The sequence below is a fragment of the Phyllobates terribilis genome, unplaced genomic scaffold (genome assembly GCF_046119375.1).
Source record: "Phyllobates terribilis strain yellow unplaced genomic scaffold, ASM4611937v1 Scaffold_2__4_contigs__length_985480577, whole genome shotgun sequence".
NCBI classification, from domain to species: Eukaryota; Metazoa; Chordata; class Amphibia; order Anura; family Dendrobatidae; genus Phyllobates; species Phyllobates terribilis.
In genome coordinates, this window is record NW_027362762.1 from 690,900,236 (window position 1) to 690,923,914 (window position 23,679).

At 39.5% G+C, this 23,679-nt stretch overlaps 1 protein-coding gene across 1 annotated transcript in view; it reads right to left on the minus strand.

Moving 5' to 3' along the window:
* Positions 1-23,679, minus strand: part of CNTN2 (contactin 2) — a 50,476-nt gene that overhangs the window by 21,044 nt on the left and 5,753 nt on the right. The window contains exons 2-6 of the mRNA XM_073666993.1: positions 8,679-8,740; positions 5,216-5,357; positions 4,915-5,090; positions 4,264-4,359; positions 2,164-2,373 (exon numbers count right to left, since the gene is read on the minus strand). Of these exons, the coding sequence (XP_073523094.1) occupies positions 2,164-2,373; positions 4,264-4,359; positions 4,915-5,090; positions 5,216-5,357; positions 8,679-8,733 (679 nt within the window). The 5' untranslated portion in view covers positions 8,734-8,740. The remainder of the gene's footprint in view (positions 1-2,163; positions 2,374-4,263; positions 4,360-4,914; positions 5,091-5,215; positions 5,358-8,678; positions 8,741-23,679) is intronic.

The following is a 23,679-nucleotide window of genomic DNA, read 5'->3' on the forward strand; positions in this document are numbered from 1 at the left end:
TAAATTTTTATTTTTTTATTTTCTTCCTCTAAAACCTAGGTGCGTCTTATGGTCCGGTGCGTCTTATAGTCCGAAAAATGCGGTAGCATTGCTATGGCACATATATAAAGGCAATTTAGAGATATCACCCATTTTAAAGCCAACCTTGATTGTAAGATCACTAATCTGTGAGTCCAGCCTCATTTGTATGAACTGGATATACTGTTTAAACTCCAACACACAGATGACCAAAATGAAAAACTTGGACAAAGTCGTGGGCCAACCAGTATACAGGATAATTGGTCCCACACAGTCCTCCATACAGAATAAAAGGCCTCACATAGTCCTTCATACAGAATAATGTGCCCCACATAGTCCTCCATACAGTATAATGTGCCTCTCATAGTCCTCCATTCAGTATAATAGGCCCCACAAAGTCCTCCATACAGTATAATGGGCCCCACATAGTCCTCCATACAGAATAATGGCCCCACATAGTCCTCCATACAGAATAATGGGCTCACATAGTCCTCCATACAGAATAATGGGCCCCACATAGTCCTCTATACAGAATAATAGGCCTCACATAGTCCTCCGTACAGAATAATGAGCCCCACATAGTCCTCCATACAGAATACTGGGCCCCACATAGTCCTCCATACAGAATAATGGGCCCAACACAGTCCTCCCTAAAGAATAATGGGCCACACATAGTCCTCCATAGAGAATAATGGGCCCCACATAGTCCTCCATACAGAATAATGGGCCCACATAGTCCTCCATACAGTATAATGGGCCCCACATAGTCCTCTATAGAGAATAATGGCCCTACATAGTTCTCCATACAGAATAATGGCCCTACATAGTCCTCCATACAGAATAATGGGCCCCACATAGTCCTCTATACAGTATAATGGCCCCACGTAATCCTCCATACAGTATAATGGGCCCCACATAGTCCTCCATACAGTATGATGGGCCCCACATAGTCCTCCGTACAGTATAATGGCCCCACATAGTCCTCCATGTAGTATAATGGGGCCCACATAGTCCTCCATACAGTCTAATGGGCCCTACATAGCGCTCCATACAGTATAATGGCCCTACATAACGCTCCATACAGTATAATGGCCCCACATAGTCCTCCATACAGAACAATGGCCCCACATAGAGGTGGGGGTTCTGGTGTCGTGGCCCTAATAAAACCACCCTGCAGGATAGATTTGGCCCATGGGCCAGAGTTTGGCATGTATGGTGTGGAATATGTGGTACACAGGAGTGCTCAGCTGGTGTACACATACATCTCCAAATAGGTTGACATAGGTGGTGTAAACAAGCAGATTTTCTTAAAAAAGAAATATAACCCGTGGATTCGCATTAAAGAGGATCCATCATCAGATTTTCACACACAAATTGGATGCATTAATAAATGGATCACTTAGGACTGATGGGATTGGTATACTTACTTTGAAAGTTCATGACAGAATGGCTGTCTGAGCATTTCATGAGTCCAGCTAGAGAGTGAGAGATCTCATCAGTCTAAGTGTATTCAGTCTTCAGCCACCCAGGCTGAATTGCTTTTTCAGCTTGTATTGAGCAGCAGCAGGGGAGAGGGACACTGAGGAGCCGTCAATCAGGCTAGGTGTGTGGAGACTGAGTTTACATTTTCAGAAAGGCTTATCCAGTCATTGTGACATGGATTTTCAGAGTATGCACGCCAGACATTCATGTATGCAGTTTGTATGCTGAAATCTAGTGACAGATCCCTACTAAAAGGGTTGTCCCGACTATAAATCTGAATTTTCTCTGTTAGCTCACACACAGTTTAACAATGTTTCAATTGGATTAATTTATGAATAATGTTCCTTTTTCTATATTGCTGTTACACACTTAGTATGGTGCTCCCTAGTGTTCCTATGAACCCTCCACCCTCCCTCCCCAGGATGTCAATCTAATGTACTCAGTGATGGTGGTGACACACACCCTGTACTTCAGTCAGCCCACCTGGATCTCCATGTACAAAGGTGATGGAGTGGATGTTGTAAAGAACACATTTTTCTACATGCTCCGTGATCTAAGCGAGTAAATTAACCTTTAATCTTAAGGCATACCTTTAATTCAGCTTCTCGGTTGACCATTCTGATACACTGGTCTGAAAGTCTTGGCTGATAAAACATATCTTACCTTCTGGAGTGATACTAAGTGGAGTAAAGCTACTGTAAACACTTTTAGTTGTAAAAGTAACGTGGCTGGTGGTCAGACAGGAGTATCCCCCTTCATCCTGGGTATCTGTCCTCGCAATGTACAAGTTTCCAGTTACTTGAGAAACAAATCTCCTGCTATCAGTCGACAAAAACACTGGGAACTCATTCAGTAGCCATCTGTATGACAAACCTATAAGACATTGCAACAAAGGTAAAATTACTATAATTTCTTGTTCAAACTCATTTTTTTAAAATAATATACTTAAAAATCCTAAAATAAAATCTGTAATTTTTTCACTATTGTATGACAGGTATTTTGACCTACGAAATGCGCTAGTTAAGATCACTGTGTCGGGGAGAATTTTGTGTATGATTGCAGGTACTTACATTTTTTTTATGTTGTTCATTTTTTTTTTTAGCTTTATTTTATTTTTTATGTAGTGTCCTTTTAAAGGTCGGAAAAGACGTTAGTGGACTTTTTTAAGCTTATTTATTCCTTATTTGTTCTACATTTAACACTGCCATAACAGCCCTAGAAACTGACACTGTCCTAGTAAATAGTCACTGTCACTGTCAGGGCTGTGCTAAATCTCCATGGACCCAAATTTCACAGGATCACTGGGCTCAATGGAAGCAGGTGGACAGGTCATCAATATCATAGTAGTGGTAAACCCCTCTAAGCTTTGGGTGGACGTCCCTGAATAGCAAAACATGATTCACAGCGTAATATATAAACTAATTGAGGACAATTGTGTAGTGACATGTTAAAACAATATTACAAAGCACAATCATATGTGGATACTAAGCAACCTAATGTGTGATCAGTATTCCGGATTTATTTCCAGCTGTCTAGAAACAAAATATCATCTAAAACATCAGATATAATAAATGGAAAACATAAAAAAAGAAATGTAAAAAAAATAAGAAAAAGCTTAAAAGTTTAATTGTCCCCCACCGCTCATTTTTCCAGTTAAAAAACAAACAAACAAACAAAAAACATATTTGGTATCGCTGCATCTGTAAAATTTTGATCTTTCAAAATATAAAATTATTTAATCCATATGGTAAATGCCTTAAAGAAAAAAAGAAAAGGAAATGACATCATAGCAGTTTTTCGGTCCCCACACCTGCCGGAAATTGGAATAAAAATAGATAGAAAAGTATCCCAAAATGGTGCCAATAAGATCATCAGTTCTCATAAATGATATCGTAATGTAATGAATAGTGTCATTGAAAACTGCAACTTATTTTGTAAAAAATAAAACCGCAAAAGTGGAAATGATGCCCGTCAGGAAAGGGTTACTGACTGGCAGGTCGTCCCTACCAGCCACACTCTTGATGACACCATAATTTTACGTGATATTTATCTTTTTCTTTGTAGCAGATTCTAGATTATTCTTTATATCTGAGATCTATTAAATGTTTTCTATTTTGTATTTTTAGCATAAAGCATACAATGCTAAGTACATTTAGCCACGGCAGTGCATTTTTGCATTTTAATAATTATTTTGCTTTCTTTTACAAGGCAGATCAGAACCCCCTTGTGCCACCGGTGAATTGATTTACCCATTGGCATATCCAGTGATTGGGCTCTAGGGTCAGCAGATGTTCAGGGATGTTCCTCGCAGCATGAGATGTGACACCCGCTATGTGGCTGTGAGGATTAGCAGGTGACTAGGGCTTTCTCCTGGCTTTGCTCTTTGTTCTAACACTTTACTTGTTTCCCTAAGCTCCTGCCATCTCCATTTGTTTTATATCACTTTTGAAGGGCATAGCAAGAGGGCTGCAGCCAAAAGGACAATATATGACGTGCCATGTCTGGGAGAATATAATAAGATCAGGACGCCTTCAGATGGTTAATACACAAGGGTAAGGGGTGGGTAACTTCTGCCACTCTCATCTCCAGGCTGTGACCCTCATCCATGTGACACATGCCATAATGGCTGCAAATAGTCGACAAGATGAAGCTAAAAATTCACTGAATAAAAAAATTAATGTATCACGTTATATCAAACAAGATCTGATGATTTGGTGGCAATACAGACAGAGAGATAGGAGAATCATTCTGGCAGATTATTACCAGGGTAGTGCTGTGGAGGATTACAAGGCAACATAACTCCCCATCCTTCTGTTGTTTTAATGGCATCTCTTTCCTCTGGTGGAAATTCGTGTAAATCTGAGATATAAGACAAAAAAAACAAAAAGATAACTATTTTTTTGCCAAGCCAACAAAGCGTTAAAGGGAATCTGTCACCAGGTTTTTGCTTCCCCATATGAGAGAAGTGTAATGTAGGTGAACATACACTGATTCCAGTTATGTGTCACTTACTGACTTGCTTGCTGTCATTTTCATGAAATCACTGTTTTCTCTGCAGCAGATCTACCAATTCTCTGAATACTGAACTCTATATAACCTCACCCACACCACTGATTGACAGCTTTCTGCCTATGCACAGTATACACAGAAAGCTGCCAATCAGTGGAGGGGGCGGGATTATATAAAACTCATAAATATTCAAAACTACCTGGCAGCAGGTTTACTAGTCCTCTAATTATAATCTCCTGCTGATAAAACTACAGCAAGCAGACCAGTAAGTGACACATCACTGGAATCAGGGTCTCTGTCTCTACATTATGCTGCTCTCAGATTAGGTGTCAAAAACCTGGTGACAGATTTACTTTAATAATGTGTACCCTTATCATAGGAAAAAGATTACTTTAGGACACTCACATCCAAAGCGCAGCGAGACTTCATTACTAAGCACGGCTCCCCTTGGGTTGGAGGCTACACATTGATAGGTTCCTGTGTGCTTAGATTGTGTCGGGTTAGCGATTGCCAGGTTTCCTCCTACTAGTTGGTAAGTGGAGTTTCCCATAAGGTTGAGCTCTGTACCATTCAGTTTCCACCTGCAGGTAAACCAGAGAGAAATATATGTAACTTCTAGTAATTACTAGAAAACTGAACTTGTGGGCAATGTTCATAATATATTATCTCCGTTGGCTCAATCTGTGATGCCATCGTTCTTTAGTACCTGTAAGTGGCAGAAGGGATGGCGCGGGCACGGCAAGCCAGGGTGAGTTGTTCTTCTGACCCCTCTGGAAACAAAGTGTTCTGTGGCTGCTCCTCAAATACTGGTCCATATTCTCCGTTTGATCCTTTGATGGGGTTAAAGGCTAATTGGAAAAATACATTATTGTCAAGGAACAACAGCAGTTATATTGAATGGAGTTTTTTTGTATGGTTAGTAACTAGAAACTATTGGATTAAGTTTCCACAATGAGCTTTTAGTGATTTTTTCACACTGTGTATTGTCGCTGACCAAAAAACGCAGCATCTTACAGTTCCAGCACAGTGGATGGGATTTATGGAAATCTCATGCCCATTGATCTTTATTTTCACACTGTGTAAACTGACCTGCGGTGCTCTTTTGAAATCCGCAACATGTTAATTTCTCTTGCAGGTACACTGAGATTTATGTGCTCCCCATAGAATTGCATAAAATGCAGAATATACGCAGATAAAAAATGCATGTAATCCGCACATCACTATACCTTGACTCTGCCCTGTCCTTCAAACCACACATCCAAGCTCTTGTCACCTCCTGTCTCCTCCAGCTCAAAAATATTTCCAGAATTCGTCCTTTCCTCAACCCTCAATCTACTAAACTGTTTGTGCATGCCCTTATCATCTCCCACCTCGACTACTGCAACATCCTCCTCTGTGGCCTACCTGCTAACACTCTCGCACCCCACCAGTCCATCCTCAACTCTGCTGCACGACTTGTTCATCTCTCGCCTCGCTACTCCTCTGCTACCCCCCTTTGCAAATCCCTTCATTGGCTCCCATTCCCCCAGCGTATCCAGTTCAAACTACTAACACTGACCTACAAAGCCATCCATAACCTCTCTCCTCCGTACATCTCTAAACTAATCTCCCGATATATTCCCTCACTTAACCTCCGGTCCTCCCAAGACCTCCTTCTCTTCTCCACACTTATTCGTTCCTCACGCAATCGCCTCCAAGATTTCTCACAAATATACCCCGTCCTCTGGAATTCTGTGCCTCAACACGTCCGATTATCCACCACGCTTGGATCCTTCAGACGGTACCTGAAAACCCATCTCTTCAAACAAGCTTACAGCCTGCCATGACCTTGCTTGCTGCCACCCCAACAACACCGGAGCTACTGCAACCCCCTCAACCTACTGTCTCCTTCCCCATTCCTATAGAATGTAAGCCCGCAAGGGCAGGGTCCTCTTCCCTCTGTACCAGTCTATCATTGTTAGTTTACTGTAAGTGATATCTGTATTTGGTATGTAACCCCTCCTGATGTACAGCGCCATGGAATCAATGGCGCTATATAAATGAATAATAATAATATCAATAAAGTTTTGGTAAAGTCAAATACCTGGAAGTATCAAAAACAAACCAGCTTTCTTTAAAACATGATACACCAACAAGAGATACAATTGTGATAAAAACTTAAAAAAAAATGAAAAAAATGCAAATTTACCTATTAGGTGCAAGAATACAACAGAAAATGTACAACATCAAAGGCTCATTGTAGGAACATAACCTCAAAACAAGGCCGGACATAACATCGGTGCAGCCGTAGATGGGCCCAGAGACTAAGGGGGCCCTTGTACCTCCAAAGCAAGTAGAATTGCACACTATGATGAGCTATGGGACTGCAAAGGGCCCATATATTGTTCTTGCACAAGGGCCCTCTTCTGTCTGTGTATGCCAGTACCTCAAAGCTAAGATGATTAAATGTTATATGTGTTGGAATATCTTGGAATCCATCATCTTCAAAGTTCTCATGTTGATCTATCTCTTATTTCTGTTATTCCGGCTATGACAATTTACAATAACCTCATTAACCACTGTCATTATATCTGTTTATACAGTGGCAGAAACCATACAGAGCTAGAATGTTCAAGGGACTCAATTAATAGAGGTTCCAATTAGAAATATTCTATACTGAAGGGTTTCTGGCTCTTGTAACAGATCTCAGAATAGCCAACACTATGAGGGTTGCAGTCGTCAGATCACAAATGTTTCTTCTTCCATCTGTGCTGCAAACACATGTCTCTCCATTATGAATGACGCAGGCTCTACGGTCACTATTTATAATTATGGATCCTATATTTCTTCAGTGGGAGCACAATGGGCACAGTGCACACAACAACAACGGAAGTAACTTACATTGTAGAGTATCCGCTCTATAGTATGAAGTAGAGAATAGACTATAGTATGTATTCAATATATAGCGAGCTATAAGTTCTATTTTGTTTGTTAGAATGGCTGTACATTTTGATAATTCACCTACCGTAATTTGATTCATGGTTATCAGTGGAAAATCAATTGGACCTACTTATAAATTATTTTAATCCCAAATTGATAAAACTAGGTATATACAGAGATATTGGCTTTTTGTGTTGTTGCACTGGACATTTTTGCAAGGGCACAGTCAGACGGCCGTATACCACGGACGACGATCGCTTTACAGTACACGGACTGGAGCGTGATAGCTGCATAGAAATATACATGCTGGAACGCGCGGGTCAGGAGAGCCGCCGACCAGTCTGAGCATTGCGATGCGATTGTTGTCCATGTTATACTGCCGTCTGACTGCCCTTAAAGTGACACCTGTAAGTGCAGACTAAGACCCACATTCACCATAGTGTTTATGCCAGAGTTCTGGCATAAAACACCTTAAAATGTTGCAGAATTTTTGCTCAACACAAATTTTTAGCTTTTTTAGCTTGCCACCGCCCTCGGTGGCAAGCTAAAAAATAAATAAAACAGGCAAACACAATTAAGATAAACTTAAAAAAAAGTGGAAATAGAAAGCTAAATTTGGTGCAAGCAAAAAGAAAGTCGGGAAACACTAAAAAGTCTACAAAAAACAGAAATGCAAATGCAGTAATGAATCGGGTCCATATTGTTTGTAAGCTTTGATCAGGAGTCTCAGTAATAAACTGTGGATGCCTCCAATTTTATACAGAGACTTACAGAATAAAATATGGAAGCAGACAGAGCTCTTTCATCTCATTGTTAATGGGAATGTACAGCTCTACATAGCTCTTCCATATGCAAGGAACCTTAAAAGGGTTGTCCCATGTTCTCAAACAGGTGCCCTCCTGATCGATTGTCATTCAGTCCAGGGGCAAGGTTTATTCTGCTGGGCGCTATCAAATGTTGCAAGCAGTACCAGAAATGACATTAAAACTGATCGACTGGGATCTGGCAGCGCTTAGAAGTTCTATAGCAAACAGTTGTAAGCAGGTTCGGTTAGGACTACTAGACTGTAGTGGCCAGCAACCTAAACAATGACCAGTAAGCAATAAAAATCCCTTCACTCTTGAGAACACAGGAGATTTTTTTCACCCCCCCATACAATTTTAAGATAAAAAAACATTGAAAATGTGAATCCAGTTTTTTTTTTTAACAAAAAAAGGACAGCTGGAAAGTGAACAAGCAACTGAACTTACCTGAACAGCAGAGAAGAACAGAGGACAGGAAGAGGGCAGAGGAAGGAGGCAGCATGGTGCTTCTGCACAGGAAGAAATAGACTTGTAAATGGAAAGAACTGAAGCAGCAGTTGTAGAAGTTTCCTGCAATCATACTTATTTAGGAATAAAGTGACAGGTCTCCAAAACACCACCTCTTTGAGAAGACCACCGCTGATGGAGAACACATTTTTCTGTGTCAGATTTTCAATTCTCTTATATCTTATTTATTTTGGTCCTTAGCTCTGAGAGGATCACTCCTTTTAGTAGACCAAATTTCGGTGATCATTTCAAAAAAGTTTTACTTTATTCTCATGAACAATATATAGAGAAATCTGAGGACTGAAGCCGAAGATACAACATTCAGGTTCACCTGATCTACATTACATCTCATCTACTTATGAGCAATGAAATAAGGAGAAAAAGTAAACATAAAGGGGATAGCAATAAATTGGTTCACATAGATCTTCCTTCTACAGAAGAAACAAAATGGCACATTTGGTGTTGTTTTCTTTGAATTCTTCCTTAAATTGGTTTCAATTGAACATTAAGTTCATATAATGTTCACATCATTTTCAAAATATAAAAATCTATGACGGCCGTAACTCAAATTTACATAACCTCAGACTCCAATCAGAAAGACAGATTCCTATCACTTAATCATTTTATTCCCTTGATAATCCACTTTTTGAACCTTCATATCCCAACTTTCCATCCTCATTGAGTGTTCAATGTATGTCTACTTATTAGTGTTATTGTACATATCCATTATGAATATTGCAGATGGATACAACCTCAAGGGATGCCAATGAGTAATCTGTACTATCTCATATTACTTCTGATCTTATATTGACCTTGACCTTGGATTGTATATTACGGTCAAAGGGATGTGTCTTCACAATATATCCCCAAGTGTAGACACAGACATAGAGGTGATAATGCATATTATAATTTTCTTCATATTATTTTAAAGCCAGTTCTCATGAGTCAGAAGTGACACAATGTTAAATGATTGTAAACGATCTGTTTGGGATTAATAGAAAGACAAAATGTCCTGTGTTCTTAATTCTTATATCTAGTTACAATTTCCATATAAATTATAATGAACACTATATAACATGTAAATTTGGTACAAAAATGTAGGCACCTGCTTGAACATTCTCCTTTGGATTAATAGCCAAGGTGCAGACCATACAGATGTTATGGGGCCCCTGGAGAGATGAGATCCAGCCCAAGGTAGTCTCATCCTTTAACTACTATGTTGTAAAAAATATAAAAACCTGTTTATTATCAATTTATTTTTCTGCTACCTATTTAGCACCAAAATATTCCACAGCGCTTTACAGACACTGTCATCACTCACTGTCCCCATTGGGGCTCCCAATCTAAGTTCTCTATCAGTATGTCTGTGGCATGTGAGGGGAAACTACCGTAGCCGAAAAACAATCCACACAAGTACAGGAAGAACATGGGGGCTCCATTTTGATCTCTGTATGAGGTCTCCTCTCTTCTCTGCATTCCACTGTATATAGGAGATATTCACCCTTTGCCAGTTTTACTTGACAGCAGGACTTAGGTTAAAATTAGCAGCCTGATATAAGTTGAACCATCTGCTTACCACCTTTTACTATGCCAGTGAAATTTCCACACAAATGCATCAATACACGCGCGATGTAGCAGCGGAACCAAGCGAACATCAGTCATGTGACGGCTCTCGTGGCCAAAGTTGCTGTGTAACCCTACCTTTAAAGGAACCTTTCCACTTCAAAATCACAATTCACCTACAATTATAGGGGTAATCTTAAGGATAATAGTATTTAAAGAGAACCTTTCAACAGTTTTTTTGCATGGTAAACTAGCCACATCATGGAATAGTGGCCGCAGAGCTGAATAAAAAATATATATTTTTAAATTGTGCTTTATTCATTGCTCACTGTGTAGTCACAGGTACCGTTACCACCTCTCTGCACTACCCTGATGACTGTAAGCAAGAGGCTTCAGGGAGAATATATCTTCATTTTCTCCATTTACCTGCGCCTGCAGTAACCAGCAACACATGATTTAAACATTATTTAACTGTAGATTTCCCCTATATCTGCAGGAAATAGTGTTTTTGGAGGTGACAGATTCTCTTTAAACCAAGCATTTACAATATATAATTTTAATGTGTGTGGCAGATTTTACTCCAGCATTTATAATACTGATAGTATGTCGATGTCCAACACGCTGTTCAGTAATTACAGGTTGTGATCTTTGCCTTTGTCACTAATGGTTACATTTTTACATTTTCTAGGCAGCATGCCTAATGATGTTGAGTCCTTGGAAAGTAAAACGGAAAGGCAAAGAAAAGACCCTTACTTGCTTTATTGTTTTGTTGGAATAAAATAGAAGAGCCTATTAAACACATTTGTTAAAGTTGTTAAAGTGGTTATGCAGTTCTGGTCGCTGCCTTTAGATAATGTCTATATTTTTTAACTTTTGTATGATTTCAGCAGAGCTGTGGGCAGCCATTGTAGCCGCATTCTCCAAAAGAGAATCTGTCAGCAGGTTTTTGCTATGTAATCTAACTGCGACATGATGTAGGGACAGAGACCCCAATTCCAGTGATGAGTCACTTAGTTTACTGGGTGCAGCAGTTGTCTGTGCTGCAGATTGGGCTCAGGCGTTGATCTATGTATAACCACATCCACACCCGATTAGCAGTTTTCTGTGTACATTGTATAGTGATGGAAAGCTTCCAATCAGTGCTGGGGGGAATGGTTGGACTAGGCAAGTAGTCCTATAGTGATAATCTCCTTCTGATAAAACAATGATTGTATTGAAACAGTTTAGTAAGTGACACGTCACTGGAATCAAGGTGTCAGCCCTCACATTATGATGCTCTCAGATTACACAGCAAAAACCTGTTGACAGATTGCCTTTACGCTCTTCAGATCTCATTAGAGGCTATGGCTAATGTCCTGTCATTCTCTCCATGCTTTACACTGCAGTTGAGCACTGTGTAGAAACACAAGACCACTCTGACACGCCATTGTCAAGGACTGATCCCATCCAAATACCACTGTTATGTTTGGAACCATCCAGGACTGATATGTTATGTTTTGGTTAGTGTTGACCCTGCTGCAGTGGACCTGCTACTTACATTACATTATTGCTATGCAAATGTAATCATTTTGGTATAGTATGCCATTATGTGTGATTATATGACATGATGGGCTATTTTAGTTATATAATGCCTACTGTGTACTGTCCACAATGTACTATTGCTAGGTAGCATTATGCCTTATAGTTAGATAAGTCCAGCACGTCACACCAAGGTATGGCAATGAATATCAATATGGGGTTAACGTGTCAAAGCTGTGACAATTGTGTGACAAATATTTCTTATCTGCTGCATGAGGGATGTAAGTGCATAGTAAAGTAAGAGTGAATGATACATGGGAGGTGTGCCAAGAAATGCCTAATGCAGAGTGTCGCTGGGTAACAGGTTTGGATCTAAGGTACCTTTGGTTGTGTTCCTTACTGTATACGAGGAAGTGGTTTATCACCAGTAAAGGTCAGGCAAACACAGATGGAGTATAGAGTCAGAGATGAAGAGAAACTGTGCCGCACAGAGAAATGCCTGTGCCACAGCTAGCTGGCAAGTGAGGGTGAGTAAGGGTGCGCCAACCAGGGCTTCATGAGGGTCACAGAGGAGAATTGTATAAAAGCTCCAACCGAAACTGCAATTTTTATAGCTTGTCCCTGTAGGAGAGTACTGACATTAGACGAGGAGAGGATTGAACAGCAGAGACAAGTAGTGAGGCTTACTTCTTAGTTACAGAGTTAACACGGTTCAAAAATGACAACTTTCCCTCAAGTTTAACCAAGAAATGGGGAAGGACTGTGTAAAGTGCCTCCAGACAAGGGGATGATTCATTAAGGTGCTTATTCTAGAAATCTGGCACAAACAACTTAATAGCTCGCAATATTTTTGTGCAACTCAGCAGTTGCGCAAAAATGTTGCGACTTTTGGCATTTACACGCCAGTCCTGGCCAGCTACCTCAATGGGTATAGTATGGGCGGGACAGGTCACATCCATCTATCAAATTCATTGAAATTAACGACACTAAACTGGCGTAACTTACTCCAGAAATGTATGCCAGCCCTCCCGCTGCTGAAAATTTCTGGCAATTGCTCATGCTGGATATCAGACACTCCTTTAAGAAAGGCTTTATTAAGAATGTGAATTGGACAGGCACAGCCTAAGGGCTGAATGTGACTGCAGTTTGCCCAGCTGTGGTCTTGGAGATTCAATTTTTATTATACAGAATAAAATCTACAACTTTATTTAAGCGTTCATCCTTAAGGGTCTGTTCACATCACATGATAGGGTTATGTTTGAGGCATCAATAGAACACCATTAAAGTATTTAATTTTTTTTTTGGAGAGGGGGGGTTTCATAGCTATTTCCTATACAGAAGAAATACCAATGGACATCCCAGGATGCCAAAAGGACGCTGTTTTGGCATCAGTCTGATCTGTAGGGGCTTAGTGAGTGAATATAGCCTAGCTTTGTTGTAGGAATCTCTGTTTATTCATTTAATAATAAAAAACCCTTATATATTCCTGAATATATACAAAGTAAAGTACTACAATTTTCAGCGTAGCGAAACAGCATCATAAACAATGTTCAATTCACTGACTAATAGGAAATAGCAGCATCTTCACTTTTTCAAAAAAAAACGTTCTGCTGCATGGCACTCTTTTCCGTAGTGGCATTATATATGCCCAGGATAATCTATCTAGCTAACAGTTTATAACCTTTTGATTTCAAATACATCAACGAATTAAAAGACTTTTTTAATATTACTTTGCAAATCACAGAAAAACAATTATGCTAGACAGTCTGTATTCAAGGGACATCTGGGACATTTGTGGTGGCAAGACACAGCATTGATGGACTGACTTACTGCCTAATTTTAAAATATGTCATTATTTTTCATACTATTTTTCTGGCATCCAAAACAATTAGAAAAGTTAAAAAGTAAACACCCTAAATGTTTCACAATCCAAAAAGTTTCTGTAAAATAGTGTGAATGGTCAGTTTTTACCTTAAGGTCCAACAGTTATGTCCAGAGTGATTTGTTTCCTTATGCATTGCACATCACACTTCATTGAATATTCTTAAATGATACAAAGTACAGTACTTAATATGTTTTTTGGGATACTCGTTTCTATTGTAATTTGACATAAACTCTTGCGGTTAAATTCTAATCAATTTTAAAGGTCCAGTGTTGGATAACCTCTCCAAAAATATTTGTGGAAACATATGCTTAGCTAATAAGGAGGATCACTCTTTTGACCCATTCTCCATTAGCAAAAGCTGATAGTCACTTAGGACCATATAGTAGGATAATGCCTCTGCATAAAGGACTTTGAGCTATCTAATGTGAATCAATTAATATGATGTGTTTGTTTTTTTTCTTGCAAAGACAGATCTTTATGTCTTGTCAATCAGACATTCCACAAAAGTAAGATTAGGTGGGGTGTGGTTCCTGGTCCCCCACCATTCTTATAAATAAGGGGGGCACCTTCCTCATGTTTAATATAGGGATTGCCACTTTCTACTGGTTTATACTAAGTTCTAGCAGCTCACTGTCAATAGACTATGTACATAGAGAGCCTGGTGAGGACGGGGTTAGCTTTCTGAGCTCTGCTGAATTCTACATTTAAGAACTCTGATTGTGTCAAAACTGCCGAACCCAGTACACTAAGTGATACATCGTTGGAAACAGGGTCTCTTTTCCCACATTATGCTGCTCTCGGATGAGGTAGCAAAAACCTGGTGACTGATTCCCTTTAAGAATGAATCACAAAAAAATGTGAACTTTTAGATTAATAATAAGTTTCTACTCCTCTTATCAGAGCATATAGTCCCTCATAGTTGTCCTCTCTCGTCAACATTCACCAGCAGATGAAGGTTTAGGTCTGCTAAATACCGGACTGGGGAAAAAAAACGCTTTTATTTTCAAGGTAATCTGTCACTCCTCAAAACTATTTATATGCCCATGTAGCTCTTTCAAAGACAACTCTGGTAATACCTTTACATGGCCAGTCTGTTCCTAGATTACTGAGAAATCAGCGTTTGAATTGATATGCAAATGAGGCTGAAGGACTATTTGTAGATCTGAAGCCTCTGTCACTCCAGCTCTGTTCCCCGCCCAGTGCCTCCTCCTCCTGTTTGACTGACAGCCTCAATGCTGGGTGACTTTAGGCAAAGGAGCCTTCAGTCAAGCAGGAGGAGGGTGCTGGGTGGGGAATAGAGCTGGAGTGACAGAGGCTTCAGATCTACAAATAGTCCTTCAGCTTCATTTGCATAATAATTCAAACACTGATTTCTCAGTAATCTAGGAAGGGACTGGCCATGTAAAGGTATTACTGGAGTTGTCTTTGAAAGAGCTACATGTGCTTATATGAATAGTTTGGGCTGTGGAATCCTGCAGTGCTGACAAATTCCTCTTTTAGTTTTGACTTACATTATGTCCGCACTGTTATTGAGCAATATAATAAATCTTCCATAAAACACAGAGTGATTATCACACTAATACTACCAACCTGGCACTAGTTGAATTTATGGATAAATGCCACTGACTAGACTGGCACCAGCTGTCCACCTTACATGACCGCTTCCTTTACTGTAATGTGTCTTTCCATCTTCCGAGTGTTATGTCATTTAGGTTTATGATCACCTATTATATACTTTATAAGACTATATGTACCGTATATCTTATAGATCACATCTATATGTTTGTTTATGTTTGTAAATCAATATAATACCTTTATAAGAAAGCCATTTTGTTCCATTTCAGCCCTCATAATATACTGACCAATTTCTCAACAGGACTTACCCAACCTGCCAGACTAAAAGGACTCGGCTAATAAATTTGTTTCTAATGACTATCTCCCTGGAGTGATATGATGGGGGCTATTGATGCTGAGAGTACGCTCCCTCCTCCTTTCTTCTTAATCCCTTGTCATTGCTCCCTTGAGGGGTCGTTGAATCCATTACAGTAGGTCACACACTTTTCCATTTTACAACAGTAAAATCTAGACCCCCAGTCTTTCATTTCACTCACTCTCTGCCTCCCTCTCCCCCTTATACTAAAAGGACATACTCATTTTGCTAAAGGCTCCTTATGGGATAGCAGGAAGACGCAAGCTCATTTACAGGCTCTTAGCAGATGAGGGCATAGTATATCCACAATGTCATCACTTATTTAGAGGACCGCAATACACTCCATAATGAAGTACAAAATGAGGGTCCATATAATATATGGACACAACGTTACTGAGCACTTAGATTTCAATACAATTCATTTATACGTAAGAAATTCAGAAAAAAAAATGTCTAGCATCTACAAGTACCAAAATGCAAGAAATATATTTCCAATGCCACGTCTTTAATCATGTATCATATAAATCTCATTTCTCCATGACATCACAACCTAGAACCCCCACTGGGGTGCCCGATTACATTCCTAATAATACAATAACTCTATTAGACACAGATAACTCTGGCATTTGATTAATTGAAAAGGAAGCCATATTTTAAGAAATTAAATGTCACCCACATCCCTTTCTTACTAGAAGTTATGCTATTAATTAGAATAATGACTTGTAAAAGCAATAAAGAGCTGCCACTTCAGGAACTTGGATTTTGAATTAAAAAGACAATAATAGAAACTTAATACAAGAAGGAATATGTAGGCTGCTGCATGAGAGATGTAAGTGTATAGTAAAGGAAGAGCGAATAAGATATGGGAGATGTACCAAGAAATGCCTAATGCAGGGTATGGCTGGGTAGCTGTCTTGGATCTAAGGTACCGCTGGTTGTGTTCCTGATTGTATACGAGGAAGTGGTTTATCACCAGTAAAGGTCAGACAAGCATAGAGTATACAGTCAGAGATGAGGAGAAACTGTGCCGCATAGAAATGCCTGTATATGTTGTATGCTTAAAAGAGAGTCAGGAAATTAGGGCACCCAATATAGTACTCCCTGGCGAGTGGCATGCAAATCACTGCTGGTCATGCTGCCCTACGTCTTGCCTCTCTGTACTTGCACCTCTACCATGAGAATCGTTTTTCGCACAAAACATAAAGAACAAAATCAATAAAAGCACAGCTCAATAATAATAATGTCAACTATATAGATGTATCCGCACGTTCTCAGATTTGACAATATGCATGATTAAGCCTAGATCATAAGAGCAGATTTTGCTCTTGACTTCATGTCACTACTCCCATGAAATAACACTACAGTCAAGCGCTCCTCATCCTCTTTCTTCAGGAGCACAACACTCTGCCTCATGTCTTCCTGCTTGCCAAAGTGTGCTTCTGAAGATTGACAGTTCGGTCCCCCTTCATGGTCGCGCCAATGCTCTGAACTGTGCGCTCACCCATACTGCAAGCAGAAGAGCAGCTTTGCCTCTGCAGCATCTGAGGAGCACCTGCATGCTCTAAAGCTATCTCGTGATTTGGATAGCATTAAGCAGTGCTTACAAGCTCTAAAGCAAAGAGCTTGTAAGTGTGTGTTCCTTGCCTAGCAAACCACTAAGGTTTAAAATGATGGTAGAGTCTTAAAGTGAACCTGACACCTGATATAGCATGTATCAGGTACTGGCTAAATGATCTCAGCCATGTATGTTTGATGCTGTTGCGTTTCAGAGAAAAACATACTTTAAGATAGATATGCATCTATATATATATATATATATATATATATACTGTATATATACACGTATATATCTATATATTACAATCACTGTTAATATGTGCCAATCACATAGTAGATAGAGTTTCTTTCTAGTAATGATCCTTTAGGAATATAGTATAAGATGCCATGACAGAAAATAAAAAGGCTGCAGAAAAAGAACACTGGAAAGTTTTTCACGAGAGACTTTTCCTTTGTGCATATTGCATGAATCTGCTTGATGAAGTTTCAGAGACACCGAGGAACCAACAGCTTCAAAGGAATGATACATGTATTTCTCATATAGAATAATGACATGCAGATTAGATCACACTGGCGCTCTTGGGTGCAGAGTAATATTTCTCTGACAACCAGACAACGATCTATAGGCGAAGTATAAAGCTCTGGAAATCAGTGATCCTCATACTTGTACATGCATGCATTAAAAGAAATGTGTCTGCACAGGGCTTTTATTGATGGCACATGAAGGTTATGCTGGACCACAAGTCACATGCAATAAAAACTGTCTGTTACCCCCTGACCCATAGGAGCCATAAAAGCCAAACATAAGCACCAGGAATTAGCTGCTAATAATTTTTCACAGGAAGAAACAATCTTCTATGTTAGCAAAGTACAAGATGAAAGATGCAACAGAATTCTATCACATATTGTGCCAAACTACGTACCCTACTGTATTATTATATGTGTTAGACACTTTGTATATCAACTTTAATAGTTACATAAAATATATAGAGAACAGATAAATAGAATGTTATTAACTGCACCAAATGTACAGAGGTATACACCTCTTTTTTACACAATGTATAATAGTACATGAGCTCCATAGATTGTAAGCTCTTGTGAGCAGGGCTCTCACTCCTGTTGATTGCATTGTGTATTAGTTTGTTATTAATTACTATGTAATGATTGATTCATGTTCCCTCTAAATCAGGGATGTCAAACTTAAACACACAGAGGGCCAAAAATTAAAAACTTGGACAATTTAAAGGCCAATCAGTATACAGTATAATGGGCCCCACAAAGTCCTTCATACAGTATAATGGGCCCTACATAGTCCTCCATACAGAATAATAGGCCCCACATAGTCCTCCATACAGTATAATGGGCCCCACACAGTCCTCCATACAGTATAATGGCCCCACATAGTCCTCCATACAGTATAATGGGCCCACATAGTCCTCCGTACAGAATAATGGGCCCCACACAGTCCTCCATACAGAATAATGGGCCCCACACAGTCCTCCATACAGAATAATGGGCCCCTCACAGTCATCCATACAGAATAATGGAGCCTACATAGTCCTCCATACAGAATAATGGCCCCACATAGTCCTCTATACAGAATAATGGGCCCCACACAGTCCTCCATACAGAATAATGGCCCCACATAGTCCTCCATACAGAATAATGGGCCCCACACAGTCCTCCATACAGAATAGTAGGTCCCATACAGTCCTCCATACAGAATAATGGGCCCCACACAGTCCTCCATACAGAATAGTAGGTCCCATACAGTCCTCCATACAGAATAATGGGCCCCACACAGTCCTCCATACAGAATAATGGAGCCTACATAGTTCTCCATACAGAATAATGGCCCCACATAGGGATGATGGTTCTGGTGTCACAGGCCAAATAAATCCACCCTGAGGGTCAGAGTTTGACACATATGCTCTAAATTGTAAAGTGTTGCAGAAGATGTAATCATATATAAATTAATATTGTTAATAATTATTATGAAGTAGGTTAGGAATGCTTCTTTGTCAAGGTATGACAAATGTATAATTGTACTTCTTAAATTAAAAAAAACTTGCACCAACTCGTGAATTCCGGTAACTTACGATGTTATTGATAAATCTTTATGCCCGCAGTTTCAGAGATACTCTAAGGAATATCATATGTCATGCTGTATCTACTACGTAGAGAGTAGGTATGGAAAATAAGCATACTGGGCAGGCTGCAAACCATGCAATGTCCCCATGTTTCCCTTTATATTTTTTTAAGTATTTTTTTAGTAGACTTTGGGTAATGTCAGTAACAATGCATGGCAGCAATATTAGCTGAGCTCAACCAGAAAATGCAATCAAGAAAAATGAAGATCTAATCATTTGGCAGATCCTGTAAGCTTTAAAAGTGTATAGCAGACCATAGTGACCAATACTTTAATATCTGCACCTTGAACAGAATAAAAGGCTAAAAAAAATGGTTGTGCTACATGAATCAAAAATCATCCATAAACTATATGACAGTATTAACAGATGTACAGTACAGACCAAAAGTTTGGACACACCTTCTCATTTAAAGATTTTTCTGTATTTTCATGACTATGAAAATTGTACATTCACACTGAAGGCATTAAAACTATGAATTAACACATGTAGAATTATATACTTAACAAAAAAGTGTGAAACAGCTGAAAATATGTCTTATTCTAGGTTCTTCAAAGTAGCCACCTTTCGCTTTGATGACTGCTTTGCACACTCTTGGCATTCTCTTGATGAGCTTCAAGAGGTAGTCACCGAAAATGGTTTTCACTTCACAGGTGTGCCCTGTCAGGTTTAATAAGTGGGATTTCTTGCCTTATAAATGGGGTTGGGACCATCAGTTGTGTTGTGCAGAAGTCTGGTGGAAACACAGCTGATAGTCCTGCTGAATAGACTGTTAGAATTTGTATTATGGCAAGAAAAAAGCAGCTAAGTAAAGAAAAACGAGTGGCCATCATTACTTTAAGAAATGAAGGTCAGTCAGTGCGAAAAATTGGGCAAACTTTGAAAGTGTCCCTAAGTTCAGTTGCAAAAACCATCAAGCGCTACAAAGAAACTGGCTCACATGAGGACCGCCCCAGGAAAGGAAGACCAAGAGTCACCTCTGCTTCTGAGGATAAGTTTATCTGAGTCACCAGCCTCAGAAATTGCTGGTTAACAGCAGCTCAGATTAGAGACCAGGTCAATGCCACACAGAGTTCTAGCAGCAGACACATCTCTACAAAAACTGTTAAGAGGAGACTTTGTGCAGCAGGCCTTCATGGTAAAATAGCTGCTAGGAAACCACTGCTAAGGACAGGCAACAAGCAGAAGAGACAAGTTTGGGCTAAAGAACAGAAGGAATTGACATTAGACCAGTGGAAATCTGTGCTTTGGTCTGATGAGTCCAAATTTGAGATCTTTGGTTCCAACCACCGTGTCTTTGTGCAAAGCAGAAAAGGTGAACGGATGGACTCTACATGCCTGGTTCCCACCGTGAAGCATGGAGGAGGAGGTGTGATGGTGTGGGGGTGGTTTGCTGGTGACACTGTTGGGGATTTATTCAAAATTGAAGGCATACTGAACCAGCATGGCTACCACAGAATCTTGCAGCGGCATGCTATTCCATCCGGTTTGCGTTTAGTTGGACCATCATTTATTTTTCAACAGGACAATGACCCCAAACACACCTCCAGGCTGTGTAAGGGCTATTTGACAAAGAAGGAGAGTGATGGGAGGCTACGCCAGATGACCTGGCCTCCACAGTCATCAGACCTGAACCCAATCGAGATGGTTTGGGGTGAGCTGGACCGCAGAGTGAAGGCAAAAGGGCCAACAAGTGCTAAGCATCTCTGAGAACTCCTTCAAGATTGTTGGAAGACCATTTCCGGTGGCTACTTCTTGGAGCTCATCAAGAGAATGCCAAGAGTGTGCAAAGCAGTCATCAAAGCAAAAGGTGGCTACTTTGAAGAACCTAGAATATAAGACATATTTTCAGTTGTTTCACCCTTTTTTGTTAAGTATATAATTCCACATGTGTTAATTCATAGTTTTGATGCCTTCAGTGTGAATGTACAATTTTCATAGTCGTGAAAATACAGAAAAATCTTTAAATGAGAATGTGTGTACAAACTTTTGGTCTGTACTGTATGTGGTATCCACAAAAGTTTATTAAAGAACAGACATAGAAACCCAACAAAGTAGTAATGTATAAAAATATACATTTTATTAATCACACATTAATATGCATTAATACATAATGTGTACATGATGAAAAAAAAAGAAAGTGGAATTGAAAGAGACTATAAGGCAAAGATGTTAAGGTTAGGAAGCACAGTGCTAGGTAAGTCGTGGGTAGAAATATACAAATACATAATGCTAAATGCAGCAGTAGTGTACTCAATATATTATATTCTCTTTGTCCATAATGAATCAAAATGTTCCTATTCAGAGGAATCTTTTATTAAAGGGGCTATGCCAATTATTATAATTTTTAAGATGCGTCTATCAGAGAAGTAATGAAGACAGGGCTGCGGAGATAAGAGACAGAGCTGGAGATTGTTTTACATGGAGCTGGTAGAAATGTATCACCTCTGACTTGAATGTTAAAAAAAATGTTACTTTGTATTAAGATTAATTGATTAATTAACTTTCATAGGAATTTATAAAACTTTTGAAATATTAATAATATAAATATATTTTATGTTTCATCAATCTAAGGCCCTTATTTATTTAAAGAAAAAAAACTGTGACAACCAGGGTGAAAGAAAATCAGTTATCACATTTCTTGTGTTCCCTACTGTCCCTTAGGCCTCCTTCACACGTCAGTGTGTCTGGTGCGTGTGGTGACAGGTTTCACATGCACCGGAGACACCTACACAAGTTGACCCATTCAAATGAATGGGTCTGCGCACAGTGTTTCCATGGACCGTGTGTCCGTGGGCAAAACACGCTGACATGTCCGTTTTTATCAGCAGCACGATCCGCAAAACATCCCGCACTTGTGCACACTGATGACATCAGTGTGTCATCAGTGTGAAACGTACTGACGCCTGGGAAAAAGCAGTATAGTCTGCGCTGTTCCCATGTGCCAGGTGCTGAAGGCTGCTCACATCATTGTCGTCTACTCTCGCTGATCGGAGGGAGAGCCTGGGAAGAGCGCAGACTGTACTGGCCTTTCCCAGGCGCCAGTACGTGTCATACTGATGTGACATACGGATGGTACACGGATGCCACACGTATGTAACACATGGACACCAATATCTCCAGTACTAGTTTTTCCAGTACCAGAAATATCAGGACATGTGAAATTATCTTTAAACTACCCCAAGGCCCTTAAGTAAAAATGTCAGTGAATAACATTTGTTATTACTAATTATTAGCCACTTAGGAAGGAATTGGCGTTCAAGTCAGAATATGGAAAAAGAGAAGAGTCAGTCAGAATTTTGGATTACCAACTGTACAAGGCTGAGTAAAGATCAGCAGTTGTGAGGTGCTGGGCCCTCACTACTCTCCAGGATGAGGCCCTGTTCTGGAGATATACTGTACTCACATGTTCTTATCTACCCTTAAAAGAGTCTGGAGACACACACTGAATGACAATGGTCATCCAAGGCCATCAAAACACTCAGAGGTTTCCATAGCTTCTCTTCATTTTGGAAAACCATGACTGAGCAATCATGGCCAGGACCAAAAGTGGTCAGATCTCGAGAACAATGATCAGACTTTCCTGTGTTCACTGAGTTTATATGTTCTCACCATGTTTGTACGTGATTCCTCTGTATTTTCTCTCATGGTCTTAAATTATATTGATAGGTTAAATGGGGTTTCCAGACAATGAAATTGATTTTTGAAAAAGGTATTTCTGTGTTTAACCAAGTGCCTCCAAGTACCTTTGCCAGCACCATTACAGACGTAGCAGTTTTGAACATTCTGTGTTCTATAATATCCATCATATCTAGCTTTGACTTTTCAGCCAACACTATATCAACCTGACTAAGCTTCCTTGAAATCTGTTAGCCTGTCTACACTTTCTTCATACTCCAAAGTACATCTGCTGAGGAAATCTAATTTCTTCTCAGGGGCATCCACCTTAGTTGTGATGTCCCTCATATTTCTCAAGTTGTAACAGAAGGACTTGACAAACTTGTAGAACATAACAGAATGTTGGAAAATTGCAGAACTGGGGCATCATGTAACAGTACTTTGGGACTTTAAGTGTATTAAACAAAACTTCTTTTTGTAGGTACTGGTAAGGCTTTTATTAAGAAATAGTGTTGGTAACCCCCTTTAATTAGCTTTCTATGAAAATTGATCGAAATGTGAGTGTTTGAGGGAAATTATAATCTGAACTCCTTTACCAGATAAGAATAGGCTACTTAGAATTGTGTTGCAGATGGATACATTCTGTCTTATGAAGGACATTCTAACAATTGTTATATATTGCATTAATTTAAATGAACAAACTGTAATTTTAAATTGTCTTCT